Consider the following 19269-nt stretch of genomic DNA (forward strand, 5'->3'; position numbering starts at 1 on the left):
TTTTTTGAGACAGGGTTTCTCTGTGTAGCCCTAGCTGTCCGAGAACTCACTCTGTAGATCAGGCTGGCCTCGAACTCAGAAATCTACCTGCCTCTGCCTCCCAAATGCTGGGATTAAAGGCATGCGCCACCACTGCCCAGCGATAAGTGGATTTCTGTTGAATTAGTTTTTTTGCTTTTTGTTTTTGAGATAGGATCTCACTGTGTAGTCCAGGGTGCCAACTTGCATTCCTCCTGCCTCAGCCTCTTGAGTGTTGGAAATACAGGTCACGTGCCACTCACCGGTTTTAATCAGTGTTTATTTAGTAACATTAGGTGGTTATTACCAAACTTTTGTTTCTAAAAATGAATCAGTAAAACACACGTTAACATGTATGTCCATGCCAAATATTCTGATGTTTTAGCTTTAATCAGATAATTAGAAGGCCTGGGAGGTAGAGTGGGTTTGAAACAGGAATGACCTGTGGCCTGGGAAGACAGAGCCATGGTCAAGAGCACCTGCTACTTTCCAGAGGAGACTCCAAGTCCAGAGGGCTCTGATGTCCTGTGCTGACTCCACAGACATCTGCACTCAGGACATGCACATACTGTCCTTCACCACACAGAAACAGCATTTTAAATTTGGTGTTATCAGAATATGTTTGATACTTAAAAGTTACAGGACTTGCTGGGCATAGCCTGTAAACCCAGTGAGGCCAGCCTAGGCGAAAGAACATGCGGAACAAAAGGGGCTCATGGAGCTGTACAAAACCAACCAGCGTAAGGAAGTTCAGGTGGAGAACAAGGCCCAGCCTGGACATAAAAGGAGGTGACATCTCTGACTTAGAGCTACTGTAGGAATGTATTGTTAGATGCCTGGAAACTGAATAGGCTACGGGTATAGTTCAATGCTAGAGCTCTGAACTCTCATGCAGTATGTACAGTACTGCAGCAAACTTAAAACCTTTACCAATATGTTAGGTTTCTATGTTGCCTTAATAAATGTTTATGTTTTTCTCTTGGTAGCTTAATTTTCTTAAATCCTACACTCGAACAGTTGAGCTTCTGGGAAGTTCTTTGGATTGTTGGAATTACAGACTTCATTCTGAAATTCTTTTTCATGGGTTTAAAATGCCTGATTTTATTGGTGCCTTCTTTCATCATGCCTTTTAAATCAAAGGTAAGAAACTAACTAATGCTTATTGGAATGATGTTAGCAAAACCCCTGAATGCTAGCTAGTCTTCATTTACATGTCTCTCAGTTTAGAGGCCAGAAGAGGGCATAAGATCCCTCTTCTGGGTCTGAAGTTTATACACTGCTATGTGGCTGTTGGGAACCTAGCTTAGGTCCTCTGGAAAAGCAAGAAGTACTCTAACCGCAGAGCTATCTCTCCCACACCTAAATAACCTAATTTTTATTACTTTTGCCTGGCAACCACTTGCTCAAGTACTTCAACTGAAAATATTAATGAATTGGCTAAAATCACAATTATATTTCCTTCAAAATAATTGAAAACTCAGTCTTCACATCATATATCAGAAAATTCTAAATTTGTACTCTGCTTTTCTTGGAAGCACTGCCAGTTGATAAATGACTACATAAGCAGTTAGTTAGTGGCTTAGTACGATAAGGTTTCACTCTATGGCCTGATCTGCTCAGGAACTCATAGCAAGTCTGCTACCATAGCCTCCCAAATGCTGGCTACAAATGTGAATCATCATACCCAACTTAAAAATTAAGACATTTCTTTCACATTATTTTGTGTGTACCTCTTCACCATATGGGTTCTAGAAAGTGAACTAAGGCTATTACCCATACCCACTGGGTCATTTCACTGGCCCAGTACCGAGCCACGCCATGTGATGACAATGGCATGTGATAGTCAAGTCAGATTTGTGTTAATCATAATTCTGAAATGTAATTTAGTTACTGTGATTAGTGCATTCTATACTTAGGATGATGTCCTTCCAATAGTGTCTATGCTATGTGTTTAATACCTTGGGTAGCTGAATTTATTTCTTTTTCCTTCCTTTTTTAGGGATATTGGTACATGCTTTTAGAAGAATTGTGTCAGTATTACCGAATTTTTGTTCCCATACCAGTTTGGTTTCGGTACCTTATAAGCTCCGGGGAGTTTGGTAATGTAACTACATGGAGTCTTGGGGTATTGCTGGCTTTACTCTACCTCATACTGAAAGTAAGTAACATTAACTTTGGGAAAGTGACTGCTATACTAATTCCTGGCTTTACATTACTACTAAGCTACCTCAAAATTTATCTTCATATCACTGATTGAAAGTAATGGCAGACTCTTACCTATTTAGAAATGTAGAGCTGACATATACCTGTAATCCCAGCTAGAGAGGCAGGAAGATCATGAGTTTGCCAGCACTGGCAACCAGGAAGAACACCTCAATAAAGACAATGATCAAGAAAGAGAAGGAACCTAATGATCTGGGGTCTACATAGGTTCTTGTGTTGCCCACAGTACCTTGGGCTCCTAAGTACCTGCCACCAAGCTAAGCTCAGTCTTTGTGGAGTAGCAGCAAAGAAGATTAACATACATGTGATATCCAAGGGAGATTAAGTAGAAAAGACACTAAGCTCACAGTACCATTTGTAATACACAGTTCTCAAACCAGAGAACTATCTTCTTCTCTTCACTTTATGCCTGATCCCTTCAACTTAGCACTTTATTAAACTTTTTGAGAGAGAAAGAGTGCTCAAGTGAGTGTGTGTGCAGGCCTGTTGTGTGTGTTGGGTCTTTGATACAGGATCTCACTTATGTAGCTCTGGCTGTCCTGGAACTTGTTACATAGACCAATGAAACTTGTTTTCTGAAATATGGTTTCTCTATGTAGCCCTGGATCTCTCTGTAGACCAGGCTGTCCTCTAACTCTGAGATCTGTTTGCCTCTGCCACCAGAGTGCCAGGATCAAAGGTGTATGCCACTCCCGCTCCCCCCCCCCCAATATTTTCAAGTCTAAATGCCAAGGGTATTTGAATTAATTGAAGCTGATGCTTCCCTGTCCCTCCCTCTTTATTGCAACTGTGTGTATGTGAGTGTTTTCCCTGTATTTGTATATCTCATGAGCCATGTCCACGAAGGCCAGAGAGGGTGACATCCTTTGGGAATAGAGTTACAGATGGCTGGTTGAGCCTCTATATGGGTGCTAGGGATGGAATGGAACTGCAGCCAGTGCTCTTATCAGCTAGCCCGCTGCAGTGTCTTTGACATAGGTTTGTCTTAATTAAACTGTAGCTGTAGGTTAGGAGGTGGCTCAGATCTATGTACTATTAAGCTTGAAATAAATTCATAATGGACGACTAGTATGGCATATAATGAACATTAGGTTAGGTGGGAATTAAATTTTATCTTTGTCTTTAGGTTTAGGATATAGAGGTTTTGAATTAATAAACTGTTTCTTCCTCTTTTAGCTTTTGGACTTTTTTGGACATTTGAGAACTTTCAGACAGGTCTTACGAGTATTTTTTACACGACCAGTAAGTACTTTTATCAGTCAAGGGAAATACTTCTTCCTTGTTCCATCCTTATTTTCTCTAGAAGTGTTACAAATAGAAATTCATAAGCTGTTCCTCTTCTCCTTTGAGATTATTTTTTACTATTTTGGCTTGGGGCTGTAATGACTTAGAAGTTTGAATTCCACCAGCAGTTCCTTAAATGTCACTGCCCACCAGCTGCTTCAGTGCATCTGCACTGGAATGTCTCTTGCCCTTGCATTCCCTTTGTCATTTTGGATCTGGGCTCAGTGGTAGACATTTAGATATCCTATAAAAGGAAGCACAAAAGCAAATCCAGTGGACATCTTTTAGGATTTACAAACACACTTTAAAAACCTTGTCATGGACTTTTGTTTTCCTTTTTTAATGCACTGATGTTTGCTTTGTATATTTTTATTAACATCCTATTTCACTGCTATAAAAACACTTTAAGTATGATTTTAGTTTGAGGACAACTCAGTAAAAATCATGTCCCTTGCAATTTTCGTACTAAAGGAAATTTCCTCATACTCAATTCTGTATTTGAAAATTAAGTTTTCTAGGCAAGCACTCTACCAACAGCAATATCTCAGTTCATAACAGGCTGTTAGGTTTTAGGAGAGGTAAGGGTGGGAATGGAAGAGTCTCTTGTCCCAGAATTAAAGGTTAAGGGCCAGCCTGAACACTTCAAGGAAGTTGAGGGGGGGGGGGAGGGAGAGGAAGAGGAAGAGAGAGGGAGGAAGAAAGAGAGTGAGAGAAAGAGGAATAGAGTAGGCCGGCTATGAAAGAAAAGGGGGAAGGGAAAAGGGTGAGGGGGGAGCAAGAAAAGAAGAGAGCAAGAATGGGGGACCCGTCTTTTGTTTTTAAAGATCATTAATGATATAAAAGCAAATGCTAGGTGGGTGCAGGCATCTGACTTTAATCCCAGCATTTGGAAGGCAGAGGCAGATGAATCTCTGTGAGTTAAGGCTAGCCTGGTTTACAAATCAAGTTCCAGGAGAGCCAGGGCTATACACACAAAAAAAACCCTGTTAAAACAAAGAGAACATTAAAAAGATACAATAAAATTCAGCTTAGCTTTAAGTTATGAATTCAGTTGCAGTTATAAGCATTTCACTTGGTTGAATCTAGTAAGGCTAGTGCTGAAACAGCCTCAGCCCTGTGGGCTGTCGGTCTAACGTGAGAGTGCTTGCCTAGCATGTGTGTGAGGCCCTAGGTTCAATACCTAACACACAAGAAAAACAAAATACTAAAATAAGCACCCTGAGTGCATATACATATATTTGTCAACCTTATGAACAAAGTGGAAGTGACCATGAGGGTAAATCCTCACTTTAAGGACTTTGATGTTAGCTTCTGTTAGCCCATCATAACTAGGACCTGCTTATGAAGCCCTCAGGTGTTCACCTGCCCCCTTCATGATTTCAATGCTTCAGAAAGCTTTGTAACTGTTGTATATGGATAATGATTAAACCCTGTTGACTTTAGTAAAAATGTCAAGATCTTAGAACTCAAACTATTCTTAGGACTTTAGAATGAATCCCATCTTAGAATGTTTAATGTCTGGGCTGCTTAATCAATCTCCTGCGTGGAACACAACCTTGCTTTTTTTGTTTTTTGTTTTTTTTATTGAAATAGTTCTAGGGATTGAGCCCTGGGCCTCAAACATGTGCTACCACTGAACCATATCCCAGACCAGATTTCAAAACCAAACCCTACACATGGATACTTTTAACAGAATTTGTCTTTATAGAGTTATGGAGTGCCCGCCAGCAAGAGACAGTGTTCAGATATGGATGGTATTTGTACAATATGTCGAGCGGAATTTCAGAAGCCAGTTCTTCTCTTTTGTCAGGTAAGATTTCTAAACATTATATATAGCATTTTACAGATTTGTTAAAAATCACATTTATGTTTGTTATATAGCAGTGAAAGTTCAGGATGGAAGGGATATGGTAGACTGCCTAAATTATGTCCTTTTTGATGATTTTTGTGCAGAGGAACATAAGAAAAAGGAGGGGGGGTAATTTGGTCAACTACTTAGATACTAAAGCAGTTGACAAATATAGTAGCAGTTGTTAGTAGATGTGTAAGGCTCCTTGCCATATTTTCATAGTAACTGCCAGTAAGTTGCCATTAAGCAGGTTTAAAAACGCAGCACCCGGGAAAATAGTTAAGTAGAATCAAAACACTTGTATTGGCTCAGGCATTAAAACAGTCATTTTCTCATTTGCAAACTGCTAAATTCTTTATAACTTTAAAGAATGACCTTCTAGAGTGCATTGTGTAAGATTGCTTCTTCATTCCCTTACAGCATATATTCTGTGAAGAATGCATCACCTTATGGTTTAACAGAGAGAAAACATGTCCACTGTGCAGAACTGTGATTTCAGAACGTATAAACAAATGGAAAGATGGAGCCACTTCATCTCACCTTCAGATGTACTAAGTTGTTCAAACTATTAAGGCCTCAAGACACTTAATTTTATCTGGTTTGGTAACTATTGATAAAGGCATCATAAATGATCTCCAGCAATAGAAAAAATTTTTTTCCAAGAGTAGAAAAATGGTTTTGGGGTATCACAAGACATATGTTTATAGTTCAGTTTCTCAAAAGTTTAAGTACAGGAGCCCTGCATTTTTAAACTATATATTCATTCACTTTAATAAATATGCAACATTTATTCTACTTATTTGACAAATAATTGCAGTGTTAAATTGGAAATGTGATTTCTTATCAGTAATACCAAAATAGCAATTAGAAAGTAGAACTAGCCATTTTAAAGGGGTTCAGGTACTGTTTCCTGACAGGTTTCAGAATAAAGATTTTGCATAGTATTTTAAGATATATATATATATGTGTGTGTGTATATATATATATATATATATATTATCTGAAACAATTTTCACTTTTATAATTCCCATTCTAAAAATGCTTAAATTTTTCATAAAATTGTATTTTTAAATGAAAGTTCTAAATGCTATATTTTACCTGTAACAATCACATTTTCTAAGTGAAGATTTACTGAGGATGATATATTTTAATACTGTATTATGCTCTATAATATGACTAGTAATCAGTAAGAATAAATGATTTAAATTTATTCACCTGGTGGACCTGTTATGTGCTCCTTGCCATTAGTTGTCTTGTGTTTTGTGTAGTACCATGTAATAGCTTGAAATAACAATTAAAATGATTTGAATGTGGGCTGGGGATGTAGCTCACAAGTTTTACAATCACCATCTGTTGAGATATGAAAGCTTGCACTCAGGGCTGTGGTGGAGTGCCTGCTTAGAGTGCACTGTGTCCTGGCTGAATTCCACACCGAGGAGAAAGGGAGAAAACAGCAGCTTTTCACTCAGGGGAAGCCAGGAACATTTGGTGCTAGTCATCTCCAGCTGATTTCTGCAAGAAGAAAAGGTAATGGCGCACCTTCTCATTCCTCATGTTTCCTCTGAAGAATCTGAAATCTTTACCATGTCTAAAGAGCTGCTACTGCTAAGGCTTCTTCCCATTTATCATCAGTAACAAGGAAATGAAAGTGGGAAGGAGAAGTTGAGACAAAAACAAATTAGCCGTGTAAGACAGGCTAAGCTGGGGTTCTAGCGATGGCTTTAGCTGTTGTTCCAGGACCAGAGTTTATGCTGAATGCTGGGATGTGCCACCACCACCACCACCACCACCTGACTAAAATTGAATTTTAAAGACAGACTAAACCAGCACATGGCTTAATAAGGATAGTGACCAAGTGTCATGGGTGACCAAGTGTACAGCTGCTACCTATATTGACAGAGATACAGGTACAGGAAGATTGATATTCTCAACCAGATAAATTCCACATAACTTCTTTCAAATGAGTATTCACTCTATATACGTGTATATTGTGTGTATCTACACACAAATATTGTCTATTATACACACACACACACCCCTTGCCTAATGAGAATCACTGCTAAGTATATTAAATCATCTTCCTGGCTTTGTGGTGAAGCTTAGTTGTTAAATATACAAGGAATGAATTAGAGAAAATAATTTGTGAATAAAATTTCGCAAAGTCAGCTGAAATAACTTTCTATTCAAAGCTATTACATTCAGCCCTCTTACAACACTTATCACAGTTTCTTATCTAATAGCTGTTCAGACAGCTTGGTTTTTTAATATGATTAAATAACAAAGGGAGTTTGTAGAAGACTGAGGTGGGTGGGTTTTTTCAGAAGGCTATCACTTAAAAATAGAAAACGGGCAGTAAGTCGTAGCAGATATTTTAATCCCAGCAATTAAAGGCAGAAGCAGGCGGATCTGAGTTTGATGCCCATCTGGTCTCCAGAGCAAGTTACAGGACAGGCAGGGCTAATAGAGAGAAACCCTGTCTTGCAGGGGTGCAGGAAGGGGACAGTGTGATAGGGCTAGTTAGTGCAGTGCCTAATGGCACTTGTTGCCACACTGGATGACTGGTCCCTAGAACAAGAAGTAAGCCGACTCCTGCAAGTTGTTCTCTGACCTCACACACACGTAGGGATGTATGTACACACACAAGACAGACTATTTTAAATTGAAAAAAGTTTAAAATTGACACTGTATGTGGTGGTGCATACCTTTGATCCCAGGCCTTGGGGAATAAAGGCAGACAGATCTCTTGAGTTCATGAACAGCTTGGTCTACATAGTAAGTTCCAGACCACCTAGGGCTATATAAGGAGATCTTATCTCAAAACAAAAACCAGAAAATGTAATAAGGTTGTGGTACTCATTATCAGTAATACACTGAAGCATTTCTCTTGCTTCTGCCCTCTTTGCTTTCACCTCAAAGGAAGAGGATTAATTTTGTGGATTCAGATCATCCTCTCTAAACAGCTGCTGTCCCAGCACTGAGAAATGCTGCTAGGGCATAGTGCAGTGGCTCAGCAGTGAAGAACACTGTTGCCCAGAGGCCTGTGGGTGTTCTCACACCGCAGCTAACAACCACCTCAACTCCAGTTCCAGGGGAGTCTGATGCCCTCTTCTGGCATCTTTGAGCAGTGCACACATGATGCAGACAAAACAGCTTTATGTATAAAAATAAATGTCCAAAGAGAGAGGGGAGGTAAGGGGATTGGGGCCAGGGGGAGATGCTACCAACCACCAGGGATTGAGACTATAACTCCTTGCTTAGAGACGCTTTTGGTTTTTGTTTTTCATTTTGTTCTAGATTGGGTTTCTGTGCAGCCCTTGCTGTCCTGGAACTTGCTTTATAGACCAGGATAGCTGCAAACACAGAGATCTGCCTGCCTTTGCCTCCTGAGAACTGGGAAGGGACTAAAGGCAGGCACTACTGCATGTGGCAAGATGGGTGACGTTTTTGTTTTTCAGATTTATTTTGTAATAGTTATGATGAACCACTATTATGTGGGTACTAGAAACCAAATCCATGTCCCTCGCAAGGCACAGCATTGCTCCTAACTGTGGAGCCATCTGACATATTTGCTAATTTTTTGTACAATTATTTTGAACATGAACATTACATTATCAAAGCTAGCTATGAGGTGTACTTAGGCAAATTGTTGATTATTAATACAAGAAAGTATTCCCACTATTTTTATGTGAAGCTAGATTCCACATAGCTTATTTCATGAATATTTTTAAAAGCAAACAATTCAAGTATATTAAAAAATAAGAATCTGTAACACTTGGGGCTGGTGAGATGGCTCAGCGGGTAGGAGCACCCAACTGTTCTTCCGAAGGTCCTGAGTTCAAATCCCAGCAACCACATGGTGGCTCATGACCATCCGTAAGGAGATCTGACTCCCTCTTCTGGAGTGTCTGAGGACAGCTGCAGTGTACTTACATATAATAAATAAATAAATAAATAAATAAATCTTAAAAAAAAAAAAAGAAAGAAAAAAGAAAGCACACTGTGGAAAAAAAAAAAAACCAAGAATCTGTAACACTTAATACATGAAATGACTACTGAAGTTTGTTATATATTTAAATAGCTCCAATGTCTCGGGAGAAAGTTTTATAACTTATTTTTCATACAAAAGTAGTTTATTAAATATGGTAACATGAACATATCTAACATGTTAATGAAAAAATTATACATGTTATATATACTATAGTAAATATACTAAAATTTTTTTCTCAAGTAATAAAAAAAATCACTTCTATTTTATGTTCATTCAAATTTGCATTTAATTTCTATTTACATTCATTCAATCTGAAATCAAATATCTTAACACAATAAACTAAATACAAGATGAAACGCAGAAAAGATGTTGCCCTCATAGAACTAGTAAGGCAGCTGAAGAACTTATTTAATAGATGCAAAGCCAACTTGGGGTAGGAGAAAACATAGTTTAAAGAGCAAACACTGTCAGAAACCCGTCTTTTAGATGCTCCTTCAGAGAATCCAGGGAAATAATACTTGTGCTATAGTGTTGAATCACATGAGAAAAGTACTCTATTGTTCGGCAACAATCCATAGTCCCCGTGTGACAATACTGTCACAGCTGTTTGTCCAGCTAGCTAATGTCTGCTCCGGGGTGAAACCATAGATGTATGGATACTGACATCTTTGAGATACTAGCCATTTTCATTTTCAAAGCCTCAAAATTCATTCTGCATAAATTCAACATTTCTCATGAGAATAATCTTAGATCTAGCCCTTGTAACCTAGGAAATACACAACTAACTGAATATTTCTAAAATGGTCCTGTATTAAATATGATGTTCAAGGCTCAAGATATTAATGCTAAGATACATTTTGTTTATAGTTGTCAGCTATAGTACAGAATGTTGAATTTATGGAGTCTCTCATATGCATCCTATCCTCAAATCTCAAACTATCTCAAAAACAATATGGGGGAAAATTCTTTAAGAGCATACAAGGGGAACAAATAACAGAATTTTCCTAATGGTCTGGTTCAAGTTCAAATAATTAATACACTGTTAATCACAGCTGGTTTATAAATCCCAGTTTAGTTATTCTGTAACACTACAAACCTTATAAAACAAATTTAGTAAATTTCAGTTCAGTGAGTACATATTAATTAAAAAACAGCATGTAGAAAATAAAAAAATATCCTGTAATAGCTGATTTTAAAGAAAATAATCAAGTAATGAAAGAAAAGCACTTAATCTTTTTTTTTATACACTTACCTGGTACAAGCATAACACCTCTCTTAGAAACTCAAACTAGTATTGATATACACTTTAAATTATGATTCAGTTTTTACAAATAAATACAGAGTAGGCCATATTGCATAGGCATGTGCTTTCTGTCTGTGACACTCATGTGACACCTGACATGTTTTCACAGTCATTGTAAGGATATCCATTTATGAAAGTTTCTCAATAAACTTGCCACAGCATCAATTTCACTTAATGTTGTGATAGAAAAGCTATATATTTGTGTAGATGGAAGTCGACAGGTGTACAATTAATGCGTTCTACACAAAAATGTTGCAATATTTGCCACTATTGATGGCAGTAATTATATGAACAGTTTAACAGTTTATGGGGTGGTCACAGTGCACATATTACTAGCAACTAGGACTAAGGAGGAATCATTTAATGTAAAAGTTTTATTGGAATCTGGCCAGGCAGTCAATGCTATAGTTAGTAAACACATTTAGGAACAGCTATCAGAGTAGCACAAGCCATTTGCAGTCTGAAATGATTCCTATAATGCATCGCCATAGGGTCTTTTGGGGGTTCTATTTTTTAATATACCACAAACTCTCAAAGAAAGAATGAAGAACATTCTTAATCATTACTGCAGCTCCTAATTTACTGCTACAATTATGAAGTTCTCAAAATACAGCAACAGTCAGAGAATCAGGAGTGACCATTTAAATGATAAAAAAAAAACAAAACTTCTCTGTCCAAAGATGGACGTTTGCTGCCACAATTGAAGGGCAGTATTTCCAGTCATATGTCATGGCTCTAGTTGGTTTTTTTGTTGTTGTTGTTTTGTTTTTTAAGATTTTTATGTATGTGGATGTTTTGTCTGCACATATGCATGTAAGAGAACATTTGATCCAACAAGACCACAGTTTATAGATGTAAGCTATTATGTGGGTACTGGGATTGAACTCAGGACCTCTGGAAAAGTAGCCAGAGTTCTTAACTGCTGAGTCATCTCTCCAGCCTCTCAAGGTTCTATTTTTGCTCACTGTTAAAATTTCTTCCTATCTCATTTCAATTACAATTTGAATAAGCAAGGTCTGGGTCAATCCTGACTAATTGTGACATGCATAAAGAATTTTATGGCTTGGATCCTATGAGGAACACAGCAAGAGCATCTGCATAAAGAAACCCAAGGGCTGCAACTATTACCAAGACAAAAAAGACCAACAAAGTGGCGTGACAGGACTCACTGTGTGACCATCTACCTAGACCAGTATGCACTGAAGTATATTTTATAAAGCTCTGCAGATATTAAACCCTTTCACCAGCTAGTCATGGAAATGCTCCTTAAGGCAGAAGTATTTAAGAAAGGTAAAGTTACCTTTATTTTTATTCTTTGTACCTGTAAATCACTTAGGTTGACTTTGTTACAATTTCAAAAACAGTGTCTTGTTAACATGTTTCCTAAATTAAGCCACTAGGTTTTCTTATTCGTTATGGAAGACATTCATCAAAAGGCCATCAAATATTTTTATAAGTGAAAAATGTAGCCCCAGTGCAGGAGGGAAATAACACCATTTTTTCCTTTTTAGATTCTCAAGAAAGAAAACTGTTAAGGAAGGTAAACAGCAAAACAGTCCAAAGTAAACCTAGAACCACACCAATGTGCTGTAAAGGACGGAGAGGACGGCCCGGGGCAGTGCCCTCTCCCTGCAGGTCTATCTCCCCTGCTTACTGCCCTCTTAGAATGCACCTTAGCCTGATTCTTCTGCCCCACCTTGGCCACAGGCTTGACTGGTGTAAGAACAGGTGGTGATACTGTTTTCCAGTGCAGGCCCAGGACAAGGATGCAATGTAGATCATACAACTTCTGCCCGTCCCGAGGCTTGCAGTTATGCCAAACACACAGCAGTACTGCAAGTAAAAATGATTAAACAGACTTTCCCCCTAGTATTACAGACAAGTATTGCAGCTAGGTTACTAAAACAAAAAGATAAAAAAAAACACCCCAGGTCCACCCCAAGCCCTCAAACAAGCCACAGCTGTGGTTAACAATGATTCATTTGCATTTTATTTCATCAAGAGAAGAACAGAAGTTGGCTTTCTTTACATCAACCAATAACTTTGCATTTTAAAGTTTGGGATGTTTTTCATAATGAGCTGAATCAAAAATCTATTTGAAAAATATATATTTATATAAAAAAAAGATTCAGGTTGTTTGCACGTAAAACATCATTTCTTTTGTCTTTGATTCTGTGTTGCTGGAAAAAGTTTGAAAAGCTTGCATGCTGATTTGTCCTTGGAGTTGCAAGTATTACAGGCAATCTCAAACTTTGCCTATTAGGANAACCCTTTTTTGNCATCATCAGACTTCAACGGTGATTCAGAAGCAACATCCTACCCTTAATACTGTCANTGTGCAGCCATCAGCATGAGAACCCTTGCGAACACTGAGATGTTGCTAGGATAGGAACCAGTCAGTTGATGTGTCTGTGGATTCCACAATACTATTTTGCTTGAGTTTTTTTGTGGGTTTATTTTTTTGCACCATTGATTGATTTTTAAAATCCATGTTTATTTTTTCCTCCATCGAAAGCATTCCAGGTAATGACACTGACTCTTTGAGACTGCCATCTTATTCTTGTTTTTATCTTGCAGGATGCTCACACATCCCCTTCCCGGATTTGTTTCCTTTTTGATTTTGCATTAATAAAAGCATTGTTTCATCATAGATTCATCCGCAGGTGCTCTGGCCGTTTGGAGATCATAGGAAAAGCTTGTTTTTTGTANGGCCCGGAGTTGGGTTGTCGGATTGGAAGTGGCGCTGATGCTTCCCCGCTCACTGTCACATCCATCTGCTCTATCCCACTTGTTTCCATTGGGTATTCCACGGGGGTCTGAGGATTTGCCGTGCTGGCTGAAGCACCTCGTCCCCAGAAATCCCCAGGAGAGAACTTGACTGGGCTTTAAGACAAGGAAGAGCTATCATTCATTTGTCTCAATGATCATCTTAAGAAATATTCCTCATGTTTAAAGGGAAGGGTAATGTGACCTTATTTATCTAATTTTATTTTCATGTGGACTGTCCCAAAGGCAGAGCTTCAACCATCTTTCCCCTAGACTAATAGCTAGTGTTGTGCAAACTGGCCTCTTTACCTCTACACTTGACCCTTTAAGCCCTTAATGACATATACTGTTAAGTCATTTTATTCTCCCACTTAAAAATGACTTCCTATTGCACTTAAAGTACTTTCCCAATTTGCTGGCCATTTTCCTTATTTACTACATTCTGAGAATTCTGACTTCTTATTTCCAAAAGGCATGTTCCCCTCCCCAGGAGCATTGTCCTGGCTGCTGTTGTGCCTGCAATACTTTGTACTTTTTTTTTTTTTTTCATTGCTAGCTTTTACCTTATTCTTAGAAGTTACTTTACCAGGGAGACCGTGCTGCCCTAGGTAATGGCAGCCTCCTCATTTGTTCTCTGCTGTCTACTACCTCCTGTTTAAATGTATGTATAATGTATGCAGGTACACTTGACATAACTCATTTGTTCTCTGCTTTCTACTACCACCTTTTAAATGTATGTGTAACACTTGACGTAACTTGGTAGGTATATAGATTTGTGTATATTTCTATCAGGAAGGAACAAGTCTGTATTACATGTATTATACATATACTATGCAGCATATATAACATGTTGATAAATGCATAAAAAGGATACTTGGTGTGAGTAGATGTTATGCCTATATTAGGCAAATATGACAGTGCTTTTATTCGTGTAACTTACATGCATTTCTTAAGCTATATTCTTCTAGGCTTAAAAAAAAAATGTTTTCCTTGAAAATAGAAGCACCCACAACCCATGTAAGAAAAAAAAGTGGGTACTTTGGCTCAGGGTTGTAATCCCAGCCCCGAGGAGAAGACAAGCAGGTTTCTTGGCCCTTCCTAGCCAGCCAGCCTAGCATTTGAGCCAAGTTCCAGACCAATGAGAGGATGGGGACTGCTTGGGGAACACCACCCAAGGCTGCTCTCTGCATGCACCTGCAACCGCATACACATGAACACGGCATCAAAGAACATGGACAGAAAAAAAAAAAAAAGAATAAAAGAGTCTGAAATACCTGACAGGCGTTCGTGGGCTACCAATAAATCTTCTAGGAGATCNGATTTTTGGTTCAAAAGAAAACTTTTCTTTCACACTTTCAAGTACAGATGGAGCCACATATGTAAAACCCTGAAAAACAGCACAATACACTACAGGATGATGTTTGGTCACACATATCAAAAAAAAAAAATGGCTTTTTATTCTAAGACACCAACACTATGATGTACAACTAAAATCACCAATGTGTATATTCCTCCATATTCTTTTTCTTTTTTTCTGATAGGGTTTCTCTATGTATAGCCCGGGCTGTCCTAGAACTTAGTCTGTAGACCAGGCTGGCCTTGAACTCACAGAGATCCGCCTGTTTCTATCTCCGCAAGTGCTGGAATTAAAGGTGAGCACTACCACATCTGGCATTTTTATACATTTTATTTTAAAGTCTGATATGCCAATTAACAAAATTTTACCCCATGGTTAGTAGTAGGGAAGAAAAGAAAACTGTGGGAAATGTAGCTTGAACATTAAAATATTGGCTATAAAGATAAACATAAATTGGTGCACTGCCAGCTACCATTATTTATATAGATATGTTATATATACACACATATATTTATAAAATCAGTTAGGATTAATATTCCAAAATAGTTGCTCATAACTAAGCCAAAATTAGAATTCTCTGACTTAGCATGTGCGTCTTTCTCACTTTCACACCATAAGAGTATAAATTAATTTTTTAACATTTATTTTTAATTTTGTATATGTATGCACATCTGTACATATGAGTGAAGCTGTATTACATGCAATTTTGAGCTACCTAATATAGTTGCTGGGAGCTAAATCCAGGTTCCACTACAAAAGTGTAATACAATATTAATCACTGAGCCACATTTGTTTTGGTGACCAAGTGCCACCATTATGAAAAGTCCACTGTGCAGTGCACAAATGCCATTGTTTTAGTTTCCATTGTCTTTATTAGGCTCCTCCTAGCGTTTTCTTGCTGCACGTTTGTTTGTTCGGCCATTAGTCCTGCTGCCTCCATGCTTCTCCTATGCATTACCAGCTAAGCCAGCATGAGCAGCAACACAGTCCCTAGGACTCTGGGTGGAGCCTGAAAGGAAGGTGCAGCTCTGCATTCGACACTGTGGTTGCAGAGGCCATTTCTCTCTATGATCTGGGGGCTAAAGACAAACTTGTATTTTATTTATTTTTTTTAATATTTCCATTAATTTTTAATGAGATATTATCACAGGAGATTAAATATTTGTTAAACTTGATGTTAATTAAACTGAAACATACAGGTAAGTGGTATCTTAGTGGTTTATTTTTTTTACTGTTCTGGAGAGCAAATTCTAGGCCACACTTATGTTAAGAATATGCTCTCAGCTGAGCTATGCCCCTCACTATTTTTAGATTAATTTCTAAAGAGACTTTGGACTAGAGATACAGCACACAGACACCTCCTCAATGAAATTATTTATTATCAAAGATGAATCAATATTTCTGCTATCAAGTATTAATTAACATTACAAATGTCCTGCAGAAACCATTGTAATAAGAGTTTTGGTTTCTTTGAAAACCCAATTATAGCCGGGCATGGTGGCACACGCCTTTAATCCCAGCACTTGGGAGGCAGAGGCAGGCGGATTTCTGAGTTCGAGGCCAGCCTGGTCTACAGAGTGAGTTCCAGGACAGCCAGGGCTACACAGAGAAACCCTGTCTCAAAAAACAACAACAACAACAACAACAACAACAAAGAAAACCCAATTATGTTGTGTGAATGTTTTTGTTTTAATCCCAGGTGTGAGATATGGAGCTGCTTCAGTTTGTCTAAAGTCGTTAACTATGATTGTCCCGTGCTCTAGGAGGGCATGATTGTTGCCAGCTGCAGATGGTTTAATTCTGGGGACTCTGGAGAGGGTATACATTGAGAACCTTGAGAGGCCCTGAGGCAGCTACTGCCCCTGGTCCCTGCTGTTGCATTTGCTGTTTTGTTGGTCTGCTACTGCTGTTTTGCTGGATTGCTGTTTGGAGAGAATGGACTTGCACCTAGGAATGCGACATCCCTAATCAGCAGGAAGTAGTCTAAAGAGGTCTATGCTCCTGTTCCCCTCTAGCCTTCTTTCTCTCCTACCTAGTGTTGGGGGTTGGAAGGGAGGTAGAGGAATAAGAACCAAATAAAAGAGCTAAACAAATATGGCAACAAACAACAATAATAATGTTGTTGTTGTTATTATTATTATTATTGTCCTGGATCTTGCTCTGTAGAGCAGGCTGGTCTCAAGTGCTCTGCCTCTACCTCCCAAGTGCTGGTATCAAAGGTGTGTATCACCACTGCCTGGTCATAGTATCCATACTTTATGATGACTATCTGGGAATAAAATAGATCTATTCTGGCTGGGTTTTGTTTGAGATGCTGACCCACACATCATCTAAGTCACTATCACTCAACCAAACATGAATCACTCCAAAGATTCAAACATTCTCACTGTAATTTCTAAAACAGAATGTTAAGATTATGAAAATCAATTTGTAGACACCAGTAAGTTATCAATGAATGGCTTAAAAGCAAAGTCATTCAAGCTTCCCACATAAACTTCTCACTGCATCATACTGAAGTTTCTTATGGCTGCATGGAGATGTAAGTTCTTTCACTTACCAGAAAGACCTGGTTGGCACTTTCACTGAGAGTGGAGTCATCAGGGCTGTCAACAGGTGGCTGACATGTAAACTTTGAATCAAACTGACTCACATCCTCTTCAGATTGCTTCATAAGAACAATGGTTAGAAAATGGTGAACAGTCTACATTATTCCTATCAATCAAAGGTGCCACAAGCCCTATATTCTTTGCACAGGGTTTAACTGTAATAAAACATGAGAATAATTTTAGCAGCCACAAACAAAAGAAAAAAATGCAGGTAGAAAGAGGGTCAATAGTACATTTACATCATTGTCTTTTATTTTATTTTATTTTTAATGTTTATTTTATGTGCAGGTGTTTTGACTGCATGTATTTCCGTGCACATATTTGTGCCTGGTACCCACAGAGGCCAGAAGATGTTGGATCCCCTAGAACTGCAATTACAGATGGCTGTGAGCCAGCATGTGGTTGCTGTGACTCTCTCTAGCTCCACGGCATCATCCTTTTGTATATATGTGGTGCCTGAGTTCAAACCCAGGGCTTTACACTTGGTAGGCAAGCAAATGTTCTACCAGTGAGCCAAATTTTATATATGAATTAACATAGATTTCAGTAGATAGTTATCATCCTTCTTAAAACTGAGCATTAGTTTTCCCTCATAACCCTTTAGTGCATCTAGTCACTCAATACATTCCTAGAAATAAAGTGCTTAATGGCTATTGTATAAATGCAGTAAGTCTAGATAAGGATAACTATGGAAGAAGAGTTCGAATAAGGCGCAGAGATAGATGCCGGAGTTAGCCACCTAGGATGTAAACTTTGTTTACTCTCAGTGTCAAGCACTTGCCTGGGTATGTGCAATCACCTGGTATAAACACACCAAGATCAAATTCTCCCTGGCCTGAGAGTCTTCTTGTGCATTACTTCATGTCTTACAGTTTTAAAGTAATGGTTTGCTCTGAGTACATTTTCTTGTTAAAGAATAGTATCATCTAAGTTCTACCCACCAGATTCCTTTAATTTCTTCCCTTTCATGATGTGTCTAGTCTGACTCATGAACCAAATAGAGGGAGGAGATATCATTTAAAAAATATGACCTATGCTGAATGTACTGGCTAGCTTTGTATCAACTTGACACAGCTGGAATTATCACAGAAAAAGGAGCTTTAGTTGGGGAAATGCCTCCATGAGATCCAACTGTGGGGCATTTCCTCAATTAGTGATCAAGGGGGAGAGGCCCCTTGTGGGTGGTGCCATCTCTGGGCTGGTAGTCTTGGATTCTATAAGAAAGCAGGCTGAGCAAGCCAGGGGAAGCAAGCCAGTAAAGAACATCCCTCCATGGCTTCTGCATCAGGACCTGCTTGAGTTCCAGTCCTGCATCCTTTGGTGATCAACAGCAATATGGAAATGTAAGCCAAATAAACCCTTTCCTCCCCAACTTACTTCTTGGTCATGATGTTTGTGTAGGAATAGAAACCCTGACTAAGACACGGAACATGGTGATACATGCCTATAATTCCAGCACTTATTACCAAGGCTATTCTTGGCTAAACTGTGAACTTAAGGCCGGCCTGACCTCTGTATGTGTGGGGGGTGGGGAGGAAGAAGAAAAAAAGAAAAAAAAATCAGGAAAATATTGTTAGTACAGCTTGAAATATTAAGACTGAGTTCAAAATAACACTAAAAAACTATATAATTCAGGCTAGAGAGATGATTCAGAGGTTGAGGGCACTGTCTGCAATTTCAGATGTCCTGAGTTCAATTCCCAACAACCACATGGTGACTCACAACCACCTATAATGAGATCTAGGGCCCTCTTCTGTCTTGCAGGTATACACATAGAAAGAACACTATCTATATAATAAAGAAATTAATCTTTTTAAAAATCTCATAATTCATTATTTAATTTTAGAAGATACTAAGGAACTATTTCATTATTTT

General features: G+C 38.5%; 2 protein-coding genes across 2 annotated transcripts in view; one reads left to right on the forward strand and one right to left on the reverse strand.

Moving 5' to 3' along the window:
• The window catches only part of Rnft1 (ring finger protein, transmembrane 1), a 10864-nt gene extending 4467 nt beyond the window's left edge, over nucleotides 1-6397 (forward strand). The window contains exons 5-9 of the mRNA XM_021213377.2: nucleotides 1005-1158; nucleotides 2018-2176; nucleotides 3418-3483; nucleotides 5234-5335; nucleotides 5795-6397. Of these exons, the coding sequence (XP_021069036.1) occupies nucleotides 1005-1158; nucleotides 2018-2176; nucleotides 3418-3483; nucleotides 5234-5335; nucleotides 5795-5929 (616 nt within the window). The 3' untranslated portion in view covers nucleotides 5930-6397. The remainder of the gene's footprint in view (nucleotides 1-1004; nucleotides 1159-2017; nucleotides 2177-3417; nucleotides 3484-5233; nucleotides 5336-5794) is intronic.
• A 3090-nt stretch (nucleotides 6398-9487) lies between these two features.
• The window catches only part of Rps6kb1 (ribosomal protein S6 kinase B1), a 45821-nt gene continuing 36039 nt past the window's right edge, over nucleotides 9488-19269 (reverse strand). Inside the window, exons 13-15 of the mRNA XM_021212052.2 lie at nucleotides 17346-17453; nucleotides 14706-14818; nucleotides 9488-13548 (exon numbers count right to left, since the gene is read on the reverse strand). Coding sequence (XP_021067711.1) covers nucleotides 13311-13548; nucleotides 14706-14818; nucleotides 17346-17453 — 459 coding nt within the window. The 3' untranslated portion in view covers nucleotides 9488-13310. The remainder of the gene's footprint in view (nucleotides 13549-14705; nucleotides 14819-17345; nucleotides 17454-19269) is intronic.

This window comes from Mus pahari, chromosome 14 (assembly GCF_900095145.1).
Source record: "Mus pahari chromosome 14, PAHARI_EIJ_v1.1, whole genome shotgun sequence".
NCBI lineage: Eukaryota > Metazoa > Chordata > Mammalia > Rodentia > Muridae > Mus > Mus pahari.